This window comes from Myotis brandtii, unplaced genomic scaffold (genome assembly GCF_000412655.1).
Source record: "Myotis brandtii unplaced genomic scaffold, ASM41265v1 scaffold194, whole genome shotgun sequence".
Taxonomy (NCBI): domain Eukaryota; kingdom Metazoa; phylum Chordata; class Mammalia; order Chiroptera; family Vespertilionidae; genus Myotis; species Myotis brandtii.
Genome location: NW_005357232.1, coordinates 2252048 through 2271895, shown reverse-complemented (window position 1 = coordinate 2271895; position 19848 = coordinate 2252048). Strand labels below are relative to the sequence as shown.

The following is a 19848-nucleotide window of genomic DNA, read 5'->3' as shown; positions in this document are numbered from 1 at the left end:
TCCAGGAACTCCAAGGTAGATTGATGGGGGACCTGAGGGCCTGTTATAGGAAGAGGCATCACGGGGCTTAATAATTATCTTCAAATACTTTGCAGTTCCTTAAGAGGACTGGAATTACACTTTTAATATGACCTGGTGTATTAGTCAGCGTTTTCCAGAGAAACAGAGCCAATAAGATAGATGAATGGATGGATAGTAGGTATATTAGTACCAGGTATATATTAGCTCAAGAAATACTTGCTGATAAGTAAGTTAATGGTCCCCAAAAGGGTAACTAAATGATAACAAAAAATATAGACTGCATGTGAAGGAAATGGAACTCCTTGGGACCAAAGAGTCCCAGTTAGTGGATTTGGTGAGAAGTGTAAACAACAAGATTAGTCAGTAATTCACAGGTCTTTTTTTCTTCAAATAACTAATCAAGTTAGAAGCAAAATCTGTAGGCACACTCCCCATGCAGTGTTCCTTCTCTAAAACTCAGTCACCTGCAGAACCCCAGAGAAGCCCGACTTCTTCGTTGGTTTATTCTATAAAACATAAGGAAAGTATTTTCCTGCATTCTTCAGCTCAAACTGCCGTAGGTGTGGTCCTGCTTCTTTACAGTGGAGGCTACTTCCTGTTGTACCTGTTCTGCAAAATGCATGACTGTTAGCAGAATGAGAGAAAGTAGCCTCATTTAAATTTTATTCTCGTGTTTAAACAGTCAAAACATGCTTTATGCCAACCAATATTTCTGCTAGTCTTGATAGACAGAGGTGAAATGAAATATTAATCTCCTGTAAAAAGATGTGGGCAAGATAATAATCTGTTTCTGGCATGTCTCAGTGCTATTCCTCAATAAATCAAAGAGAAAGTCAAGAAGTAGGAGCAAAGTCCCCCTGAAGGGTATTGGGGGATGCGACCTGGTACCACTTTCAGCAGTGACTCATCCTACTGTAGAATAAGACACTGCTGAATGGGGTAAGAATATCCATAGCTTCGTAGTTTCTGAGACCAGAGATGGGCACATCAGAGGTATGGAGCACGTAGCTTGGGCTAAAAAGTGGGTGCACTCTAGGCTAGAGAGTAGAGGAAAATTAGATAAGTTCCTGAAGTTCCTAGGGGAATTGCCTGATAATGGTACTGAGTACTCTAGCCTGCATCCTAACAGACATCTGTATTAGAGCAGCTCTAGGTCATTAACCTCATAGGGAAGTATGTTTTTCTATTTTTCAATGTATAGTTCCTGGACCTTCTGCATCAGAATTAAGGAGGTGTTAAAAATGTAAATTCCTGAACCTCTACTCAGACCTACCAAATTCACATCTCTGGAGGTAAGACCAAAGAATCTTATTTTTAAGAAGGGAAAACAAAACCTCTGTCTAAAGCTCCCCCGGGTTTCATTGGCTAAAATTAGGTATCGTGTTCATGTCTCATACAGTTAGAGGCAGGAATATAAGAGCAGCTGATTAAATCAATCGTGCCAGGGCTAGAGAGAACACATGGCCTCAACCATGTGAACACTAGATTAGGTTCTGCTGGTATAGAGAAGTGATGGGGCTGACTGGGTGGTGAAAATGCTGTTTGTTACCACAGGTTGATAGTTGATAATAACTCATGAAGTCTAGACTTCCTCGTTGCCATTTCCTGAAGTCTACTCATATTCACTAGATCAGATGTCTCAAACTTTCCTTGTTTATAGTCATTTGGTGAAGTCTAGGTGATTCCAACGAAATCAGGAAGAATTGACATTTGGTGGGAAAATGAAAGAGATTGATCTTGTAATAGTTCAAAATACCAGGTACAATTTCTTATTCACAGTGCCATCAGACTGGGTCAGTGGAAATATAATACATTTATTCTTTTATTCAACAAATCTTTACTGAGCATTGATTATGTAAAGGGTCCTGTATTTAGCCCCTGGGATACAGCAGTAAATAAAAGACAAAAGCCCTTTCCTGTCCTCATGAAGCTGACATCCTAGCGGGAGCAACTGAGAATAAATAAAACAAGCAGGTAAACTTATGAAGCTTGTTTGAAGGGGAAACATTCTATAAATAAAAATTAAGCAGCCAGAAAGGACAGGTAGTACCAAGGTGAGAGGTTACAATTTTAAGTAAAAGAAAGGTGAGAATAAGCTCACTGAGGGGGTTACATTGGTACAAAATTAAAGAAGTGAATAATGATCCATGGGGGTATGTGGAGGAGAGGATCCCAGACAAGACACAGCAAGTATAAAGGCTCTGGGGTGAGAGTGTGCCTGGTCCAAGAAATTCTTTGGGGCTGGAGGAGAGTGAACCAAGGAAAGAGTGGTAGGAGGTGAGGTGGGAGGCATAGTACAGCATGGTGGAAGCACATTGCCTGGGGTCTTGGAAGGGGCTTTGGTTTCACCGTGAGGGAGATGGGAGAATATTGGAAGGTTGGGAACAGAGGAATCGCATGACTCACTTTTTATTTTAATAGGACTATTCTGTTACTGCATTTCAAATAGAATGTAGAGAAACTAATTAGGAGGCTATCACAGTGGCTCAAGTGATAAATTATCAAGGCTCCGACCAGGGTAACAGAGACAATTAAGAGAGAGAGAACTTAAGTATATGCTTTCAAAGTTTCTGGTCTAAGTGATGGGAAAGATGGAGTTTCTGTTAATTGATCTGGAGAATATTGTGGGTGGTGCAAGTTTGTGGAGGGAGAATCAGGAATTCACCTTGAACATGCTAATCATTACATCCAACTGGAGATATATGACAATTACCAGCATATGGGTGATAATTAAAGTAATAGGACTGGATGAAATCACCAGAGAGAGGTAGTTACCATCCAGAAACTAAGTCCTAGGGTTGTCTTCTGCATTGCTTTTCAAATATCTTGAGTTCTACATAAATTATCCCACTTGTGTTTTTCTAGGACATTGACTGCAGGAGTTAGGTAGAAAAATAGGCCTTAAGTGCTCAATGATAGTAATGTGCTATGAAGGAAATTTTTTTCAAAGTGATCTAAAAAACAGTGCATATTCAGAAGTCCATGAAGTACAAAAAAGACTTTGACTTATTAAATCCAGAAAGCTTGCTAACTACCCATTTAACTTGTGTTTCAATCAGTTAAATAAGAACTCAGGCTCTTAAAAAACTCTGGTGCAGGGGAACGTAGATGACAAAAGAGACTACAAACCCTGGCTCAGCTAGCTGTTTCTCCATTCAAAAACCAGAGTTTTAGCCCCTCCCAGAAACCAAGCAGAGCCTGGGGCCTGAACTCTGGAGACATAGTCACCCAAAGAGCACTAGAGCCAGGAGGTGGAATGATGTTTCCCAGTGGACTTGACTGACTCTCTCTGAGAACACAGAAGTCAAACAACATTCAAGAGTGGAGATTTGGGAGTCAAATACACCTGGGTTCTAATCCCTACTCCACTGCTTACTAGCTGCATGACTAGTAAGAACGTTGCTTAACTTCTCTGGGTCTCCATGTTCTTGTCTGTAAAATGGAAAGAGTAGAATCTTTGAATGGGATAATAGTTGTAAAGCATTTAGCACAATGATTGCTATTTTTGTTTCTCAAGTTTCTCTCAATAGACTCAGTTTTGTTGGAAGTCCACCAGGGGGCACCTCAAGAAATTAATGTGGAGCCTACTGTATAACTGGCGGCCATAGAGTTAATGCATTCCCAAATGTACTTTGGGAGTTGTCCACTCAGTGCACTTAGTGAGCAGCATCGTTGACCTCAAACACGCATGAATTGGTTGTAGCAGAATTCCACAACAGGGTGTGAATCCCTCATGCACTGGGTCACACACTTAGATGAGGCTCCATTGGTGAAGGATACCTCCGAATTCTGAGACTTTCTGTCCCAGCTGCAGTCATATATAGCTCTGCAGCTAGGGCAAGCTATTAAATCATGCTACTTACAACAACGTACTAACTCATTTCCATAAGCACTTGTAAGAGAGCGGGCATAAACAAACATCTCTATTCTGGCAGGAATGCTTTAGAATTAATTTGTTCACCTTATACCAGCGGTTTTTCATGGTGGATAAACACCTAACATACTGGTTAAGCCAGAATTTAAACCCAAAGAGTGTGGTTCCAGCCCACACTCCTGCCCACTACATCACATTGCCTTTACTGACAGGTAGCATCAAATTAATGCTAAATGCCAGAGGGTGGTGATAAAGAACAGGAGTGGCCATTGTCAAGCAATTCATAACCTGGATTAAATATGGTAATCATGTGAATAATAGATATTCTATTCAGTTAAAATTGTATGTCAGACTATTAATATACTGAGTCATATCTGTGTATGAATCTGTATACTGGATCTATATACATATGTGTGTATGAATATGTGTATACAGGGGCAGGCAAAAGTAGTTTTAGAGCTGTGAGTGACATTCTTTTGAGTTAAGAAAGCTATTGTGATCCCTAGCTGGTTTTGCTGAGTGGATAGAGTGTCAGCCTGCAGTCTGAAGGGTCCCGCGTTCGATTCAGATCAAGTTCACATGTCTGAGTGTGGGCTCGGTCCCCAGTGGGGTGAGTGCAGGAAGCAGCCAGTCAATGATTCCCTCTCATCATTGATGTTTCTATCTCTCTCTCCCTCTCCCTTCCTCTCTGAAATCAATAAAAATACATTTTTAAAAAATAAAGCTATTGTGATGATCATAATCTACATTCTTTTTGCATACAAGCTACTGTAAACCTACTTTTGCCTACCCCCTGTATGTATATGCATAAATATATACACTTCTTATTTGAATATAAGTATATTTAATATAATGTTAATTGAGTATTACTATGTGCTAATATAAGGCAATGTGAAGGGCAACATCTTTCAAGTATTGCAAGCAGGTAAAATATCAAGATATTGTCTGCCATCTCAGAGAAGAATTCTTGGAGAAAATTATCTTAGTTGATTTTGGGATAATGAGACTGAATCAACATTTGATCCTAGAAAACTGTGTTTAGCTTAGTGTTGGGAACAAAAAACATACTGAATGAATGAGTAAATAAATGAATGATAATTACTTCATTATGGGGGGAAATAAATGAAATTAAAAATGGAGGATGGGTGAGAGAATGGAGCAAAGACTTTCTTCAGTGGAACTTGTTTATCAGAAAACTTTTATTTCTAATTGATTCAAGAAAGAGCATAAGGAAGAGAGGGAGAGAGAGAGAGAGAGAGAGAGAGAGAGAGAGAGAAGACATTAATTTGTTGTTCCAACCTTCCATGCATTTATTGGTTGCTTCTTGTACGTGCCCTGACTTGGGATGGAACCCCAAACCTTGGTGTATCAGGACAATGCTCCAACCAACTGAGCTACCCAGCCAGGGCATGATCAGGTTCTCTTTCCCTCTTTTCTTTCCTGGCTTCAGTCTTTTTTGTTGTTGTTGTTTTTCTTTCTTTTCTTTTCCTCATAGTTGTCATTCACATGAGTGAATGACTGCTCTTATGATTCTTATTTCCTAGTGAAAATGAGTTCACCTTTATAAACAACGTAATCTGCTGTCACTGAAAATTAATACACTTTTGCATAGTTAGTTCTAAATAAGTCTCTTCATTTATAGATTAATGGAGCAATTAACAACACATTCTGCCCACATTATGTACTACTTTAGTTGCTTCTCAAATATCTTTTTTGCTTGTTCTTTCCTTGGTATTTTCCATGAGGGTTCTGGTTCTTATATCACGCTAATGCCTTCCTTGGGCTGAACTGTGCAACATGTTCAGTGCACCGAGGACGCTGCCAACTTTCCAGGGAATGGAGCCATGGACTTACCTCCTAAGTGATACTGACAGCTAAACTACTTTTTTGTGTCTTAGAAAATCAAACTTGTAGTTTATTTTAGACATATCAACAAAGTTTAATTGTCATAGTAAAATCATACTGAAAGTTCAGTCAAACACGTGTGTTCCGGAAAACTTTAAAGAATTTCTTCATACAGCATATAATGAAAGTGGTATGGGTTTGGGGTAGCAAATACATTTGAGGACCATATGCACAAATTTAATTTAATTAATTCTCTGTTATGAAAAGTAATAGCTTTTGTGTGTGTGTGTGTGTGTGTGTGTGTGTGTGTGTGTGTGTGTGTGTGTGTGTTTGCCTGGAGATCTGATATGAGTTGAAGCAGGGAAAACTTGTTAGCTTTATGTTAGAACTGGAGGCCCAATGCACAAAATTCTTGCAAGAGTAGGCCTTTCTTCCCCTGGCTGCCAATACTGGCTTCTCTTTGGCACCCAGGACCCAGACTTCCCTCGCAGCCCCGGCTTCGTCCGGAAGAATGTCCAGTCTAATTAGCATATTCCACTTTCATTATTATAGATGTTAGCTAAAATTTGAGTTATGTTGCACCGCCTTAAGTTCAGTTGATTCTTTTAAAAAGAATCTGTGTCACTTTTTAAGGTGTTTTCTTCTCTCCTCTGAAGGATATATAGCTTTCCCTCTCTTCTTTACCTAAATGAAAATGGCCTGAAGATGCATGTAATTTTGAGAGCTTCGGATTGCAGATTCTACATAATTCAAATAACAGAGCATGAAACCTCACTCTTTCATTTGGATTTTGTGAATCAGTGTAAATGATGTCAGAATAATGTCCTAAAGGTTTGGTGTCAGGGTCAGAATTCTGCCCTGGGATACACAACCTATGGAGCAATGGCAGCCTTGCACTCATAATCCAGGGCTGAGAGCCACCCTCACTGTTTTAATTACAGAGCTACAGCATGTGGGTAAGAAACTTGGATTTGACAACAGCAAAAGAAAGAGGATATTGTATGCCTTCAATCAGCTTTGTATTAGGAGATCCTTAAAGGGAAAATTATGTGAAAGAAAGAAGGAGGAAGAAAACAAAATAGCACGATCCCTATTTCAATATAATTTGGAGAAAATGACTGATTTGGGTTGGTCATGTTGCCAGAACAGATGACTCAAGGCTTCCAAACAAGAAATGGAAATCAGGAGGATGCCTGAAGACTGAAAAAAAGAACAAATTGTGGAGATATGATTGACTGTAAGGCTTCAAAATCAACTGTACCAAGATGAGCTTGGAACATTGCCCAGAACAGAACTGAATGGTGATGTTCATTTAGGTCCTGACTGTTGAAACAAAATAAAATGTAGTAATTGTGCTCTGTTAGGTACACAGACGTGTTAATGCTTTCCAATTTCCCCACTGGAGATCTGGTGTCACTTTCCCTGTCGCTCCTATTTCATGCTTCACCGGTGAGTATTATTGCTGCTCTGGACGCTTGCTGAATGCCAGGCTTTTGGCAAAGACGTGGGATCCAGGTGAAAGCATCCTCTCATGCTGCATGTGAGTGTGCTGCAGGTGGCTTGGAAAATGGCTTTGCAACTTGGAAATCATTTCTTTAATTGGCCTTTGCATGGTTGGATGATGTGCCTCTCAATCCTGGCATTCAGTGTGATGGTTGCTGGACCTACATTATGAATCGAAGCAGTTTGGGCCCCAAAGCCCTTCTTTTCGAACAACCAGGGAAAGCCTCGGTTTCCACAGGCAACAGATCTGTACATTGATCTTTTCCTCTCTTAGATGGCAAGATAATTTATTCATGGTTTCCTTATACTCATTTCTCAGGAATCTATCACTTGAGTTTTATAAATTTTCTGATGAACAACAGGGTATGACTCCCTCTGAAGGTCATTGTGAAGCAGCAACAGTTTCCCTTCCTTCTTGGGGCTGCTACGAAGAAAAGATTCCATCTTGTTGCTCCTAACACCAACACCCTGCTGACTAGCCCAGCAAATTCGGAAATTTCCCAGCCTGCCTGGAGGAGCGGTCCAACTCTACAGTACAAATGACTTCCAAACACACTTTTTCTACAGACTAAATTAGGAAAATGACAGCAAAACCAACTCAGAGGAGGGGAAGGAGGGGCAGGCAGCACATGTGATTTCTCGCTCCTTTTTGGTTTCTATACCTGAGTCCAATTTTTACTCTTCTGTCTACTCACTATTCACCACAACGTCTTCAGATTTCAGTAGCTGACTTAAAGCAAATAATTTTTTATTCAGCCATCCAATGGACTAAAGATGTTGTCAGGTACAAGACATTTAATTAAGGATATGTCTAGTCTCTTTGGATGCCTAAAATGCGGGCCTTAAACAAGGTAACTTAAAACCGGAGCCAACTAATGAGAGACAGCAGGAAGGCTTCTTCGAGGGTTTGGCTCGCTGTAAATGAACCACCAAGATGGGACACAAACTCAAACTCAAAGGGAACTCCACATTTCCTTGCATCCTACAATTAACATCTTTTCACTGGTGGGTCTATAATCTTGGAGCCACCCAATATGTTAAATAGCTTCACACTGTAAAGTGGGTATGGGGGAAATGAGGGGTAAAATTATGTTGTGGGGTTTGGCACCAATCTTTATTTCAAATAAGCTGTGTGTGAGCTGTGTCTTTGAGAACATGTGCAGTGCAGTTTTGATCTACATTTTATAGAGGTACAAAGTAATACAGGATCTGTTTTATTATAAATTAAAAACAAATGTGATCCAATATTGTAGTCCTCTTTGTCTACTTATGTTTCTGAACAACAACTCTCATTAGTATATAAACCACCATGATCTAATGGCTTTAGAGCCCTGAAACCCCATCCTCATGTTTGCTTACAAGCTTCTCCACATTCCATCTGTGGTATGGGGTTCTCTCACAGGAAATCATCCTAATGGGACAGGATTTTAGTGTGTGATGGGCTCCCCAAAGAAATCATCTAAATCCGTTTTTAAAAATGGATCTCACAGTCTCCTTCTAAAGCTCTGTTTAACAGTTAACAGCTATCTTTGCTATAATTATGATTTAAGAATTACCACTTAAGACTTTTTCAGAAATGGGGTGTTAAGGGCTATTTGTATCAGAATATTTTTAGCTGTAGGTTAATAGAAGACAGAGTTGAAAGCTCAAATAGTAAAGATTTATTTTTAATTGCACATAATCATATACATAATCATATATTTGGAGGTAGGATGCCAAGATTGGTTAATTCATTCTTCAAGATCCAGGTCTTTTCCGTCTTTCTGCTGGCCATCCTCAGCTTGCGGGTAATGATATCTCAGCTGGCCACAGTACACAGGCACCTTGTGGAGCTAGGACAACATCTTGAAAAGAAGAGGGACTTTCTTCCCATGTTCCTCTGTCCTGAGGATGAAAATCCATGACTTCCAGCATACACTCTTCCCCCATGCTGGTTTCATGGTCTAGGTTTGGGTTATATGCCATGCATGCAATAGGTTCCACTAGCAAAAGAATGAGACCACCATGATTGGCTTGAATAATTCTGCTTCATCCCCTGGACTAGCATAGGTTTCTTCCCAACATAAGGGCTTTCTTCCCAGCATAGAGGATGATGAATACCTACATTTTTACCCCAGGAAACAAGAAGGGGTTGGAGGGGTATCTGTTGGGTGAGCAACCAATAGAGCTCCCCACTGACTTTTTGGATAAATTTTTTTATTTTAATATTTAATATTACTATTTCAATGTTTTATCATGTTACTGAAGCAGTCTCTTTCTCTTAATCCTTGACAGAATTATCCTGGTGTGCCTCTTAAAGGCAAAATTTATCCTAGGGGGGAAGAAGGTTTATCCTAGGGCCTACTGTTTTTTCTCATTCTGATCCAACTAGAAAATATTTAATCAACAACCCCAAAGCTTTCACCAAAAAATGATCTTGTTCATCTCAGCCCAACTATATCAGTTATGCATGTAGTGTTTCACATTACTTTAGAACAGAATTGAATGGAATGGAATAGAAACCTGATTTTTATTTGCCATTTCTGCTTCCTCCTAAAATAAGAAATGTCAAAACATTTTTGCAACAGAAATAGCTTTCCAAAAGTGTTTATAAAAGTAGCTTTATTTCAAGAAAAACTGCAATATAGTATAGCCCAGTGGTCAAGAACATGGACTGTGAGGACAATGGAACTTGATTTGAGTCTGTGTATCCTATTTGGCATTGATGTGATGATAGCCTCACCTGCAAAATGATTAACGTAATCATATCCACTTCAAGGGTTTGTTGTGGGAGTTGAATGAGATTAAAATATGTCCATATACCTTCGAATATTTATCCTTAACAGAGTGGCTAGTACATGGTAAGCATTCAACAAATTTTGACTATTTTTTACTTATAACAATAGTAACAAAGGTTTATAAACATCCAAGTTAACATTTTCCTACACATGCTAGTTAAAATCAAACTCATTATTTTCAGAAGTAAAGCAACTTTGAGAAACAAAACATGAGGGCTGCCATATAGTTTATACTACAATGTTATGGGAGGTCTGGCATTGGTTCTTGTTCCTCTTCCAAAGGGTTCTCCAGTCGGCTTGATGTGGGTCAAAACTTAAAACCAGAGTGGTGGCTTTACTATGTTTTCAGGGGAAAGAACTGCCATTACACACATTAGAATCCCATTTTCCATTGACCCAAGAAGTGTCACTCTGCTTCTTGAGAAATAAGCCATATAAAGCATGTTGATATGTGTGTCACAAATCTCTTAACTTCCCTGGTTATTATCCTGATAAGCTACATGTTCTGTGTTTCAAGGCAAAACTACATGAAGGCAGAAAAAATTGGCAGAATGAACAGTGCATGTGGCTATAAACATCAGTTCTTCAGACAAAAATGTATGTCCTTCATAAAACTTCTTGAGAAATAAGCCATATAAAGCATGTTGATATGGGTGTCACAAATCTCTTAACTTCCCTAGTTATTATCCTGATAAGCTACATGTTCTGTATTTCAAGGCAAAACTACATGAAGGCAAAAAAAATTGGCAGAATGAACAGTGCATGTGGATATAAACATCAGTTCTTCAGCAGACAAAAATGTATGTCCTTCATAAAGCATTACAATTCCATTTTGTTTCTCAGAATCTGTATGTCATACTTTACATTAGGAAAACTTTCAGTAATTTTCTAATCAAGTCAGAAAAATAGCTCGTCAGCTTGAGCTTTTGCCTACATTTTCTTGCTCAAATTTTGGGTGTGCCTCTTCTGATGGGCCCAAGGGCCCATGTAAACTGACAGAAAGACTCTTCATGTGAGAGGGCATGGAACTGAGATGCTGCAGCAGCCATTTTGGCAGGAGGGGCCATGAAGTTTCCTTTTTGGAGCTAGGACTTTCAGTTATAAGTAATAAACCCAACTCAAACTTACTTAAGTAAAAATTTAAGTGTGTTATAGATGTAACTGGGTATCTCAGGAAACCAAGAGCAATGGAAATGCCAATATTCAAAAGAGCTGAGATGTAACTGAGCTTAAAGAAGACCTGGCAGGAGAGTCAGGCTTCCAGTACCAGGATTTCTCTTCTCCATCTTGACTGTTTCCCTAAATGGTAGCTTCCTTCCTTCTTATCAGTGTACACTGAGTTTTTCCAAATGACAGAGGACTGCCTTTGGTTTTTTAGCTTTATAGAGCTTCAACCAGATAGAGGGAGAATCACTTTTTTAGTTCTAATTCCAAAATCCTGGGGGTGGGGGGAACTCAGCTAGGTCTAACTTGGATCAGATTAACTGGGGCAAAGAGACAGAATAGCATTTGGATCCACTTAGTGAGGCGCCCAATCAACCACTGCCTACAAGCAATATCATTGTAGTAGTATGTTAGTTCCTTTATAATTATAAAGGCAGTGTTTATTTTAAAAATGGGGTGGGGCCGTTCTCACCAGAAGAGGGGCCACCTCTGACTATTCCAGAGATGTTCACTATTGCATGAAGTCTGTGAATACATTGCAAGGAGATAGATCATTCTAGCTTCCCTTTTGCCAGCAAAGACTGCCTATGGTTCTTGAGAACTTCCCGTTAAGCTATCCATTCACTGTTAGAAAGTTCAGGATGGTGGGAAGGCTGGAGGTGGTTGGTGAGCGGACGGGGGTGATTGCACATGAACTTGACCGAGCAGGGAGAAGGGAAGGAGAGTGCATTAGGAAGCATTGCCAACGTGAAGCAGAGGGTCTTGGCCTCCCAGATCTTTTCAGATTAAATCCTTGTGGTTCTCCCAGCTGCCTCTCTTCCTCCTGTCTTACACCTCTTTTTAATATTTTCTCCTATCATTTTTAAAATGAAGACCTTCTGTGTTACTTATAAGACTTCTGTCCTCCAGAGAAGCTTTAGGCAAAAGTTTGAAGTAAGGTAGTTTGTCTCTTCAGAAAAGAACTTTCCCGTGGCCTCTTGTTCTTTTTAGAAGAACAAAATCTGAGGGTCAGAGGAGACCAACCTGGAGGGCCAGCAAGTCCATCTATGACTGTGTGTGTCCCATTTCTGGCATCCATTACAAGTGGCCATCTACACTGCTTGACCACATATCAAAATGGGGCAGTCACCACTTTTCAGGAGAGCCCAGTCTATCTCTAGATAGTCCTGACTATTAGGAGTGTTTCCATGTATTAAGTTCCTACTGGGACAAAAATGTGTCTTTCCTTATTGCTTGTGCCTGTTGGTCCTAGTTCTACCACTGGAAACAAACAAGTCTAATCTTTTCCCTACATGCTCGCCTTCCAAGAGATCCATCACATTATCATGTTTCTCCCTATGATCTTTTTTCTTAAAGCTGAGCAACTGTTCTTCCCATAACTGTTCTCTGTTATATGGGATTTCAAGTACCTTTATTAACCGGGACACTCAGTTCTAGAAGCTTTAGTTACTTACATGTTCTTAATTCCACCCCCCTCCATAACCAGGCATAATTTTCTTCTCTTTTTGTTACCTGGGTCCCGATCTGGGCTGGGCATGGGAAGCAAGAAGCAGCCATGGGGGCAGGAGACCTCCCTCAGAAGGGGCAAGTGTTCAAGCCCCTGCATGGTTGGGGGGGTGAGGAAAGCATAATTTTCCAGATGTAGAAAATTCAGCACAGAAATAACAGAACTAATAATATCTTTCATTATACACGTAGAACTTCAGGAAAATCACATTTATCTTTTGGGAAGACCAACCTATGCTTAGTCTCTCTCATGCTGAAACTTATATAATCTATGTATATAGAAAGCCAGAGACTGGAACACATACCACCCACAGCCCCTCCCATGGCCGGCCCCACCCCCAATCGGCCCCCCCACCCCAATTGGGGGCAGGGCCCGCCAGCCAATTGCCTCCAGCCCCTCCCCCCAGCTGGCCTGGCCCTGATAGGGCCGATTAGTGGGGGCCAGCCAGCCAACCTCCCACCATCTCCTCCTCTTGACAGGCCCAGCCCAGATCCACCCCAATTGGGGCCAGGCCAGCTGGACCCCACCTGTGCACGAATTCAGGCACTGGGCCTCTAATAATTTATAATAAAATTGAAATGATAAAGAGTTCTGGTATCTAAATTTTACAAGTGAATTTCAGGCATTAGTACTTGAAATTTGAATGAAAGGAGGTGGGGGAATTTGTGAATTCCCATAATTATTCAAAACATATATTTGCTTCACTTCCTATTCATAATGCTAGTACTATCCATTCACTGAAAATTAGTGAGCACAGTAAATCCATATGAGGGGATTATTTGATTCCGTTCTTCCTCTTACAAAATTCATATGCTTAACAAACATTATATTCTGTTTACACACACACACACACACACACACACACACACACACAGTCTGGGATAAGCACTGTAATGCACACCCAGCCCTCAAGGAGCTAACAGTTTAAAAACTGAAGACGAGCCTTTTGCTCCCCTCACTGAAGGGTGCTATATATGCCAGTTAATTAAGGAAGAGCAAGAGGTCACCATGTTGGATTGGGTGGCACAGTGAGTTAGTCTGAATAAATTCTTAACTTTATTGTTCCAGAAGCACAACTAGAAGCAGAACCCAACTTGAATAAGTTGAAGTTTGAGGGGTCAATCAAAGAATCTCCAACCCCATGTAAAATGACCATCCTAACATATTAACACACTGAGTCCTGCCTTTATCTCTAGTCACTTATGGGTTCATCAGGGAAACTGATTATCTCAGAAAATAATGTAGAATATTCTCTTCTATTTATGTATTTCTAGGTTTAAAGTGAGGATATGGCATATATATATGTATAATGCACCCCAAAATGTATACACACACTTTGAGTAATTATAAAGGCAGTGTTTATTAAAATACATTTAATTTTTACAATTGAGTTATCAGCAGTTATAGTGTGTATACATTTTTGGGGGGACACCCTGTATATGTAGATTCCATGTTAGACAAATTTAAAATGTTCAGTCTTAAAATTTAATATGAAATAAGTGATGACTTTTTATAAACCTACCATAAGCTTATCTACTCATTATTTTCTAAAAACATCTGAATATGTGACAAGTTCCTCAACATAGGCAAGAATAGCTGTCCCAGGCCCTGTGAAATTGCATATTTAGCAAGGGAGTTTGACATTTCTTCTGTTAGCAACATATGTACCTGACCTACTTCCATTTCTGTTAAGGAAATTTAAAAATTATGACAAATCAGGACAGGCCCAGGAGTCCAAGTCCATAGCCATAGGGTCTGTTACTAAAGGTCTATGTATTAGTAAAGCTAAAATTGAGATTTTGTCACCTTGTTAGCCCCAGAAAGTTTGAATTTAATGACCCTGCATCATTTAGTTCCCATAAAGGAGAAAATGCAAGAAAAGAGACATCTTGAAGCTACCTACCACACAACTTAGAAAGTAAATTCAAGATTCCTTAGATTAAGGGGAATCAACTTCATCTTTAAGGTTCAGCTCATGGTTGTATTTAGCAACTTACCTAAGAGATTTCAGTCTCAGTATCATTTATTCTTCATCTGAACAATGCTAATAAGCATAGTATTCATAATCTCTCTACTTTAGAATTAAAACAAAGGAGGAGCTCTGGCCAGTGTGGCTCAGTTGGTTGGGTGTCATCCTGTGCACCAAAAGGTTGCTGGTTCAATTCCCAGTCAGAGCACATGCCCAGGTTGCAGGCTTGATCCCTGGTAGGGGACATGCAGGAGGCAGCAGGCCAGTGTTCACCTCTCACATCGATATACCTCTCTCTCCATCTCTCTTCCTCTCTCTCTCTCTCTCTCTCTCTCTCTCTAAAAATCAATTTTAAAATCTTTTTTTAAAAAATAATAAAAAAAACAAAGGAGGGCTTCAGAATTGGTGGCTACATTGAATAATTGGGAATACTTTAAGATTAGTTGCTTTATCTATAAACAAAGGCAGAATTACCTATTTTCTAATTCCCTTACTTATATAAAATCTTTTTATTTCTCCCACAGGTTGTTTGGTTTTTACAAGGGAATTCTACCACCCATATTGGCTGAAACACCAAAAAGAGCAGTGAAGGTAAGTAGTGTATGCTTCCCACCAAGTAAAGACAGACTACAGTGACAGCTTCAGCGTTAAAAGATCTCACAACATCCCGTGGGACATAAATTGAATTAAGTATAAGATAAGATGTTTAACGCAGAAATTATGGCATAATTTTATTATAATTAGTCTTGACCAATCTCTCAAATATTGGTTTGTGGATTTTTATGGGGGGGGGGGTAAAGGTACTCCTTTCTAATGGTGAAATTATATAAAAAGCACAGTGGTGAATGAAATTCGTGTATCAAAACACAACAGCCACAATATAGCTTGCACTTTTTCTCAAAGCAATTCATCAATTTTTCTTTGGAGCAATAATTATTAAAGAAAGAGAGAGGAGAGCAAGCTAATACACTATATATGAACAGAGTAAACTAATACACTATATTTCCCTGATATGATTCTCATATAACACATTTCTTTGTCATGCCAACTTCATTACCCCCTCCCCACCTCTGTTAAAAGTTTCTATTCTGGTTTTTCCAAAATTATTACTTCCATTTCCCTGTTTCCATCTTTTAAACCACATAACTATGGAGTCTATGTACTACTTACTGCTTCAGTATCTGGATAGGAACACAGAGGACTGGCAGGATTCTCTGAGGGAGAAAGAACTGAATCTGATCACTTTTTTATATGTTCTTTCAGACAAAAATCCTGATCACAGTGACTCTAACTAGCACTGACCCCCACATCCAGACCACTGGCAACACTTATTATGTTTCCATAATAAGGAAACATAAACTTAGACTGAAAGACTTCCTTTCCAACTGACACAAAGCTTTTTGTCACATACATTACTCAAATAATACTCCCCATATTCCTGGAAGGGAAGGGGCAACATTATATATATATATATATATCAGCAAGTTAAGAGGGTGACTAGATTAAAATTTATGATAAAATAACCATGTATACAGAGACACCAAACTTTTACATTATGTCAAAATAGTAATTTAATAGGATTTAATTCAGATCTAGAATTCAGAAAACAAAGCTTTAAAACACACTTTCTCTATAAATTCGTCCTCTTTGTTGCCATAGTTTTTGTGATTTTTGTATTATATCTTCAATACAAATGTCATTATAAGGATCTGACTACCAGAGAATCTGGAAAAAGTTCACCAAAGTACACAAGAGGCTGAATGGGATTATGAAACTGCCTCACTTGATAAAAGATTGCCCAAGTAAACAAACAGAGCAGAGTTCCTGTTTTAAAAAAAAAGCCACTTTGTCTCCATGGAATAATATATTCATTTGTTCAGTGTTTTACATGTATAAATAAAGTAAATTATAATTAAAGATTTTCCTGGAATATTTTTTCTTAATACTATACATTGGAGACCATTTAAACTTTAAGATGATTAAGGTTTATCAATGTTGAACAGTCTTTTACAGAAGAAAAAAAAAGTTGAGCTTTACAAAACTTAGTCTCTATTTAAAAGAAAGCAATGCTCGCTGCCAGTACAATGGTTAACAGATGAACTTTTTGGGCAACTGGCTGTGGTATATGGGTCCCAGACATCTTGTTTCAAGTAGTTGTTACCTTAAAATTATTGAGACATATGGTAAGTATGTTGGCTTTTTTAAGTATAACTTGGAGTTAAAAGTGTATCTTTGCCAGATGGATAGCACTATTTTTAACACAATTCATGAAAACATTCACTTTATAGATATTTATCTTAGAATTTGTGAGGAACAATTTCATACATCGTAAACTGCTTCATTGCATGTCATCAAAGTTTACTTCAGAAAAAAATATTCACAGACCATATATGTGTGTGTATACACACACGTGCACACTTATACATATATATGGTCTATGAATACTTCCTATATATATGGGTATAGATATAGATCGTCCTTGGTACTGACATGTCAGTTGCAATTGTTACTGTAATCAGAAACAGACAATGTTAAGTTTTTTCTGCACTTTATTCTTTGAAATGAGATTCATCATTAAAATAATAAGACTCACTGATGCTAAATAAATGAAACTTCCTCTTTTACAACTTAAGAGCAATAGTACTACAGTTAGCAAAAGGAAATGAAGACCTCAGAAAGAGACCAGCTGGTTCCTCAGAAATGGGAGGCGCCACGTTCCAGGTTCCAGGGTCTGGTCTTGAGCATCACAGTTCCAGGAACACCATTGTTTCCATGATCAGACTCTCAAGGACTAACAAACTCATGAGAGATTATTAATTGTGAAGGCTGTTTGCTCACCACTATCTCTATAGCTTTCGTAGTGTCCACACATGGCAGATGTTCAATTGATATTACATGAGTAAATGAAACATATGTAGAGAAAAACAGAAAGAAAATGTATGGGTTTAATAACAGGAGACATTTCTATCCAATTCCCCCAAATTAACACATCTACTATTCAGAATTTTTGGAAGTCCAAGACTTCCATTTCCAGCCAAAATGGGGTAACACAGGGACCAGACTTCCTCTCCTGCCTGCAACAGCAACAACAAGAAATAAAAAGAACTTGAACCACAATTTTCAAGACACTGACATCGGACAAGGAAGGATAGAAAGATGGGAAACAAAGGAGATGAGCCCTATGGACTGCCCACCTTACTGCCTGGAAAGGGTTTCCAGGTCCAGCCAGGCAAGGGAATATAGGCAGAGCCCAGTGGGTTCCCTGGGTTGGGAAGGAGCTGAGAGACTGGGGAGGGCAAGGCAGCTCGAGTTCATTGGACAAAGTAACAAGAGAGAGCTGCACAGAGAGAACTCTAAGGGTCTGCAGAGAGACGCCTTGAGTATTCAGCTGAAAACTGACCAGTGCCTGCATGTGAGGAAATTAGCAAGGCCTGAGAAAGAGCCATCCAGGAATTAGAGGGAGCAGTGCTCCTAGCCACACAAGGCTGAGAATAGTACCTGTTCCCACCAGCCAAACCAGAAGGCTCCAAAATGCACCGGGCATCGAGAGGAGTACTCAGAGGGGTTTGCCTCCATAGTAATGTAATCACAGAAAGTCAGAAAACATACACACAACACGCACACACACATCTTTATACCAGAAGAGAAAACCAGAAAACACACACACACACACACACGCACACACACACCTTTATACCAGAAGAGAAAATGGTGGGGAGGCCTTCTGTGGGCTCCATCATCTCCCAGAACTTCTCTGAACCCAGCGAGGACCCCTTAGAGTAGTGTTTCCAAAGTGTGGGTCATGACCCATGGGTCATGAAATCAGTTTAGTGAGTCACTGGAATTTTTTTAATAAATAGAATAGAAACAGAGTTACACATAGTAAAGAGGTAAATATCCTATCTAATAAAAGAGAAACATGGTAATTAGTGTACGACCGCTCCCCTTCCCATTGTCTAATCAGGGAGATATGCAAATTAACTGCCAACAAAGATGGCGGTTAATTTGCATACATAGGCGCAATGATGGGAGGCAAAAGGGGAAAGACGGAAGAACGGTGGCAGGCAAGAGCTGGGGGGCGGCATTGGAAAGCCCTGCAGCAGGCCAGGCGACACCCATGGCCTGGGGTGCCGGTGATCGCCATGGCATCGGAGGAAGAGAGAGCCAGGGTGCAGGACCCCCAGGGCCAGGGGTGCCGGCTGGCCTGCGGCCCCCTGATCTGCCATGGCGAAGGGAGGGGTGGGGCCCCAGGCACCGGCACCCCAGTCACAGGATGCAGCTGTGCCTGCAGTCCCCTGATCTGCAATCGTGAAGGGAGAGGCGGGGCGCAGGCACGGCTGCACCCCAGGCCGGGTGCAGCCGTGCCTGCAACCCGAATATGCAATCTTGAAGGGTGCAGCCTTGCCTGCGACCCGAATATGCAATCTTGAAGGGAGTGGTGGGGCAGCAGGCATGGCAGCATCCTGGGCTCCGGGTGCAGGTCCAGGGTGCAGCCTGCCTGTGGCCATCTGATTTGAGATGCGAAGGGAGGGGTGGGGCCACAGGCAAGGCGGCACCCAGGGCACCAGGTGCTGAGGTTCCTGTGGTCCCCTGATCTGAGATCAGGAAGTGAGGGGCGGGGTCCCAGGCACAGCTGCACCCGGGGGACCTGATCGCATCCCCAGCGATGAGGCAGGGAGGGACCCAGAACACGTGCAAGGCCTCCTGCCTGGCAGCGGGGGACCGATCATGTCCCTGGCGATGAGGCAGAGAGGGACCCAGACATGGGGAAGCCGTCCTGCCTGGCTGTGGGGACCTGATCCCATCCCCTGCAATGAGGCAGGGAGGGACCCAGAACACGCGGAAGCCGTCCTGCCTGGCTGTGGGGAACCTGATCGCATCCCCAGCAGCGAGGCAGGGAGGGACCCAGAACACGAGGAAGCCGTCCTGCCTGGCCATGGGGGACCTGATTGCATCCCCAGCAGCGAGGCAGGGAGGAACCCAGAACACGAGGAAGCCAGGTCTTTATTTATTTATTTATTTTATATTGTGTAATTATTTATTACAAATAAACGGTGGGTTCACATCTGTCAAAAACGGGTCCTCTTTTTACATGTGTGTGCAGGTTCTGATGTACAAGAAAGGGTCATGTGCTTAGTTCGTCCATGCAAAGCTCACAGGTACATCACTAAATACTTTAAAAATAGAA

General features: G+C 40.6%; 1 protein-coding gene across 2 annotated transcripts in view; it reads left to right on the top strand.

Annotated features, from left to right (window-relative positions):
- Positions 1-19848, top strand: part of SLC25A21 (solute carrier family 25 (mitochondrial oxoadipate carrier), member 21) — a 541855-nt gene that overhangs the window by 470871 nt on the left and 51136 nt on the right. For both annotated transcript variants that reach the window (XM_014538612.1, XM_005864975.2), the window contains exon 8: positions 15185-15251. In XM_014538612.1, the coding sequence (XP_014394098.1) occupies positions 15185-15251 (67 nt within the window). The remainder of the gene's footprint in view (positions 1-15184; positions 15252-19848) is intronic.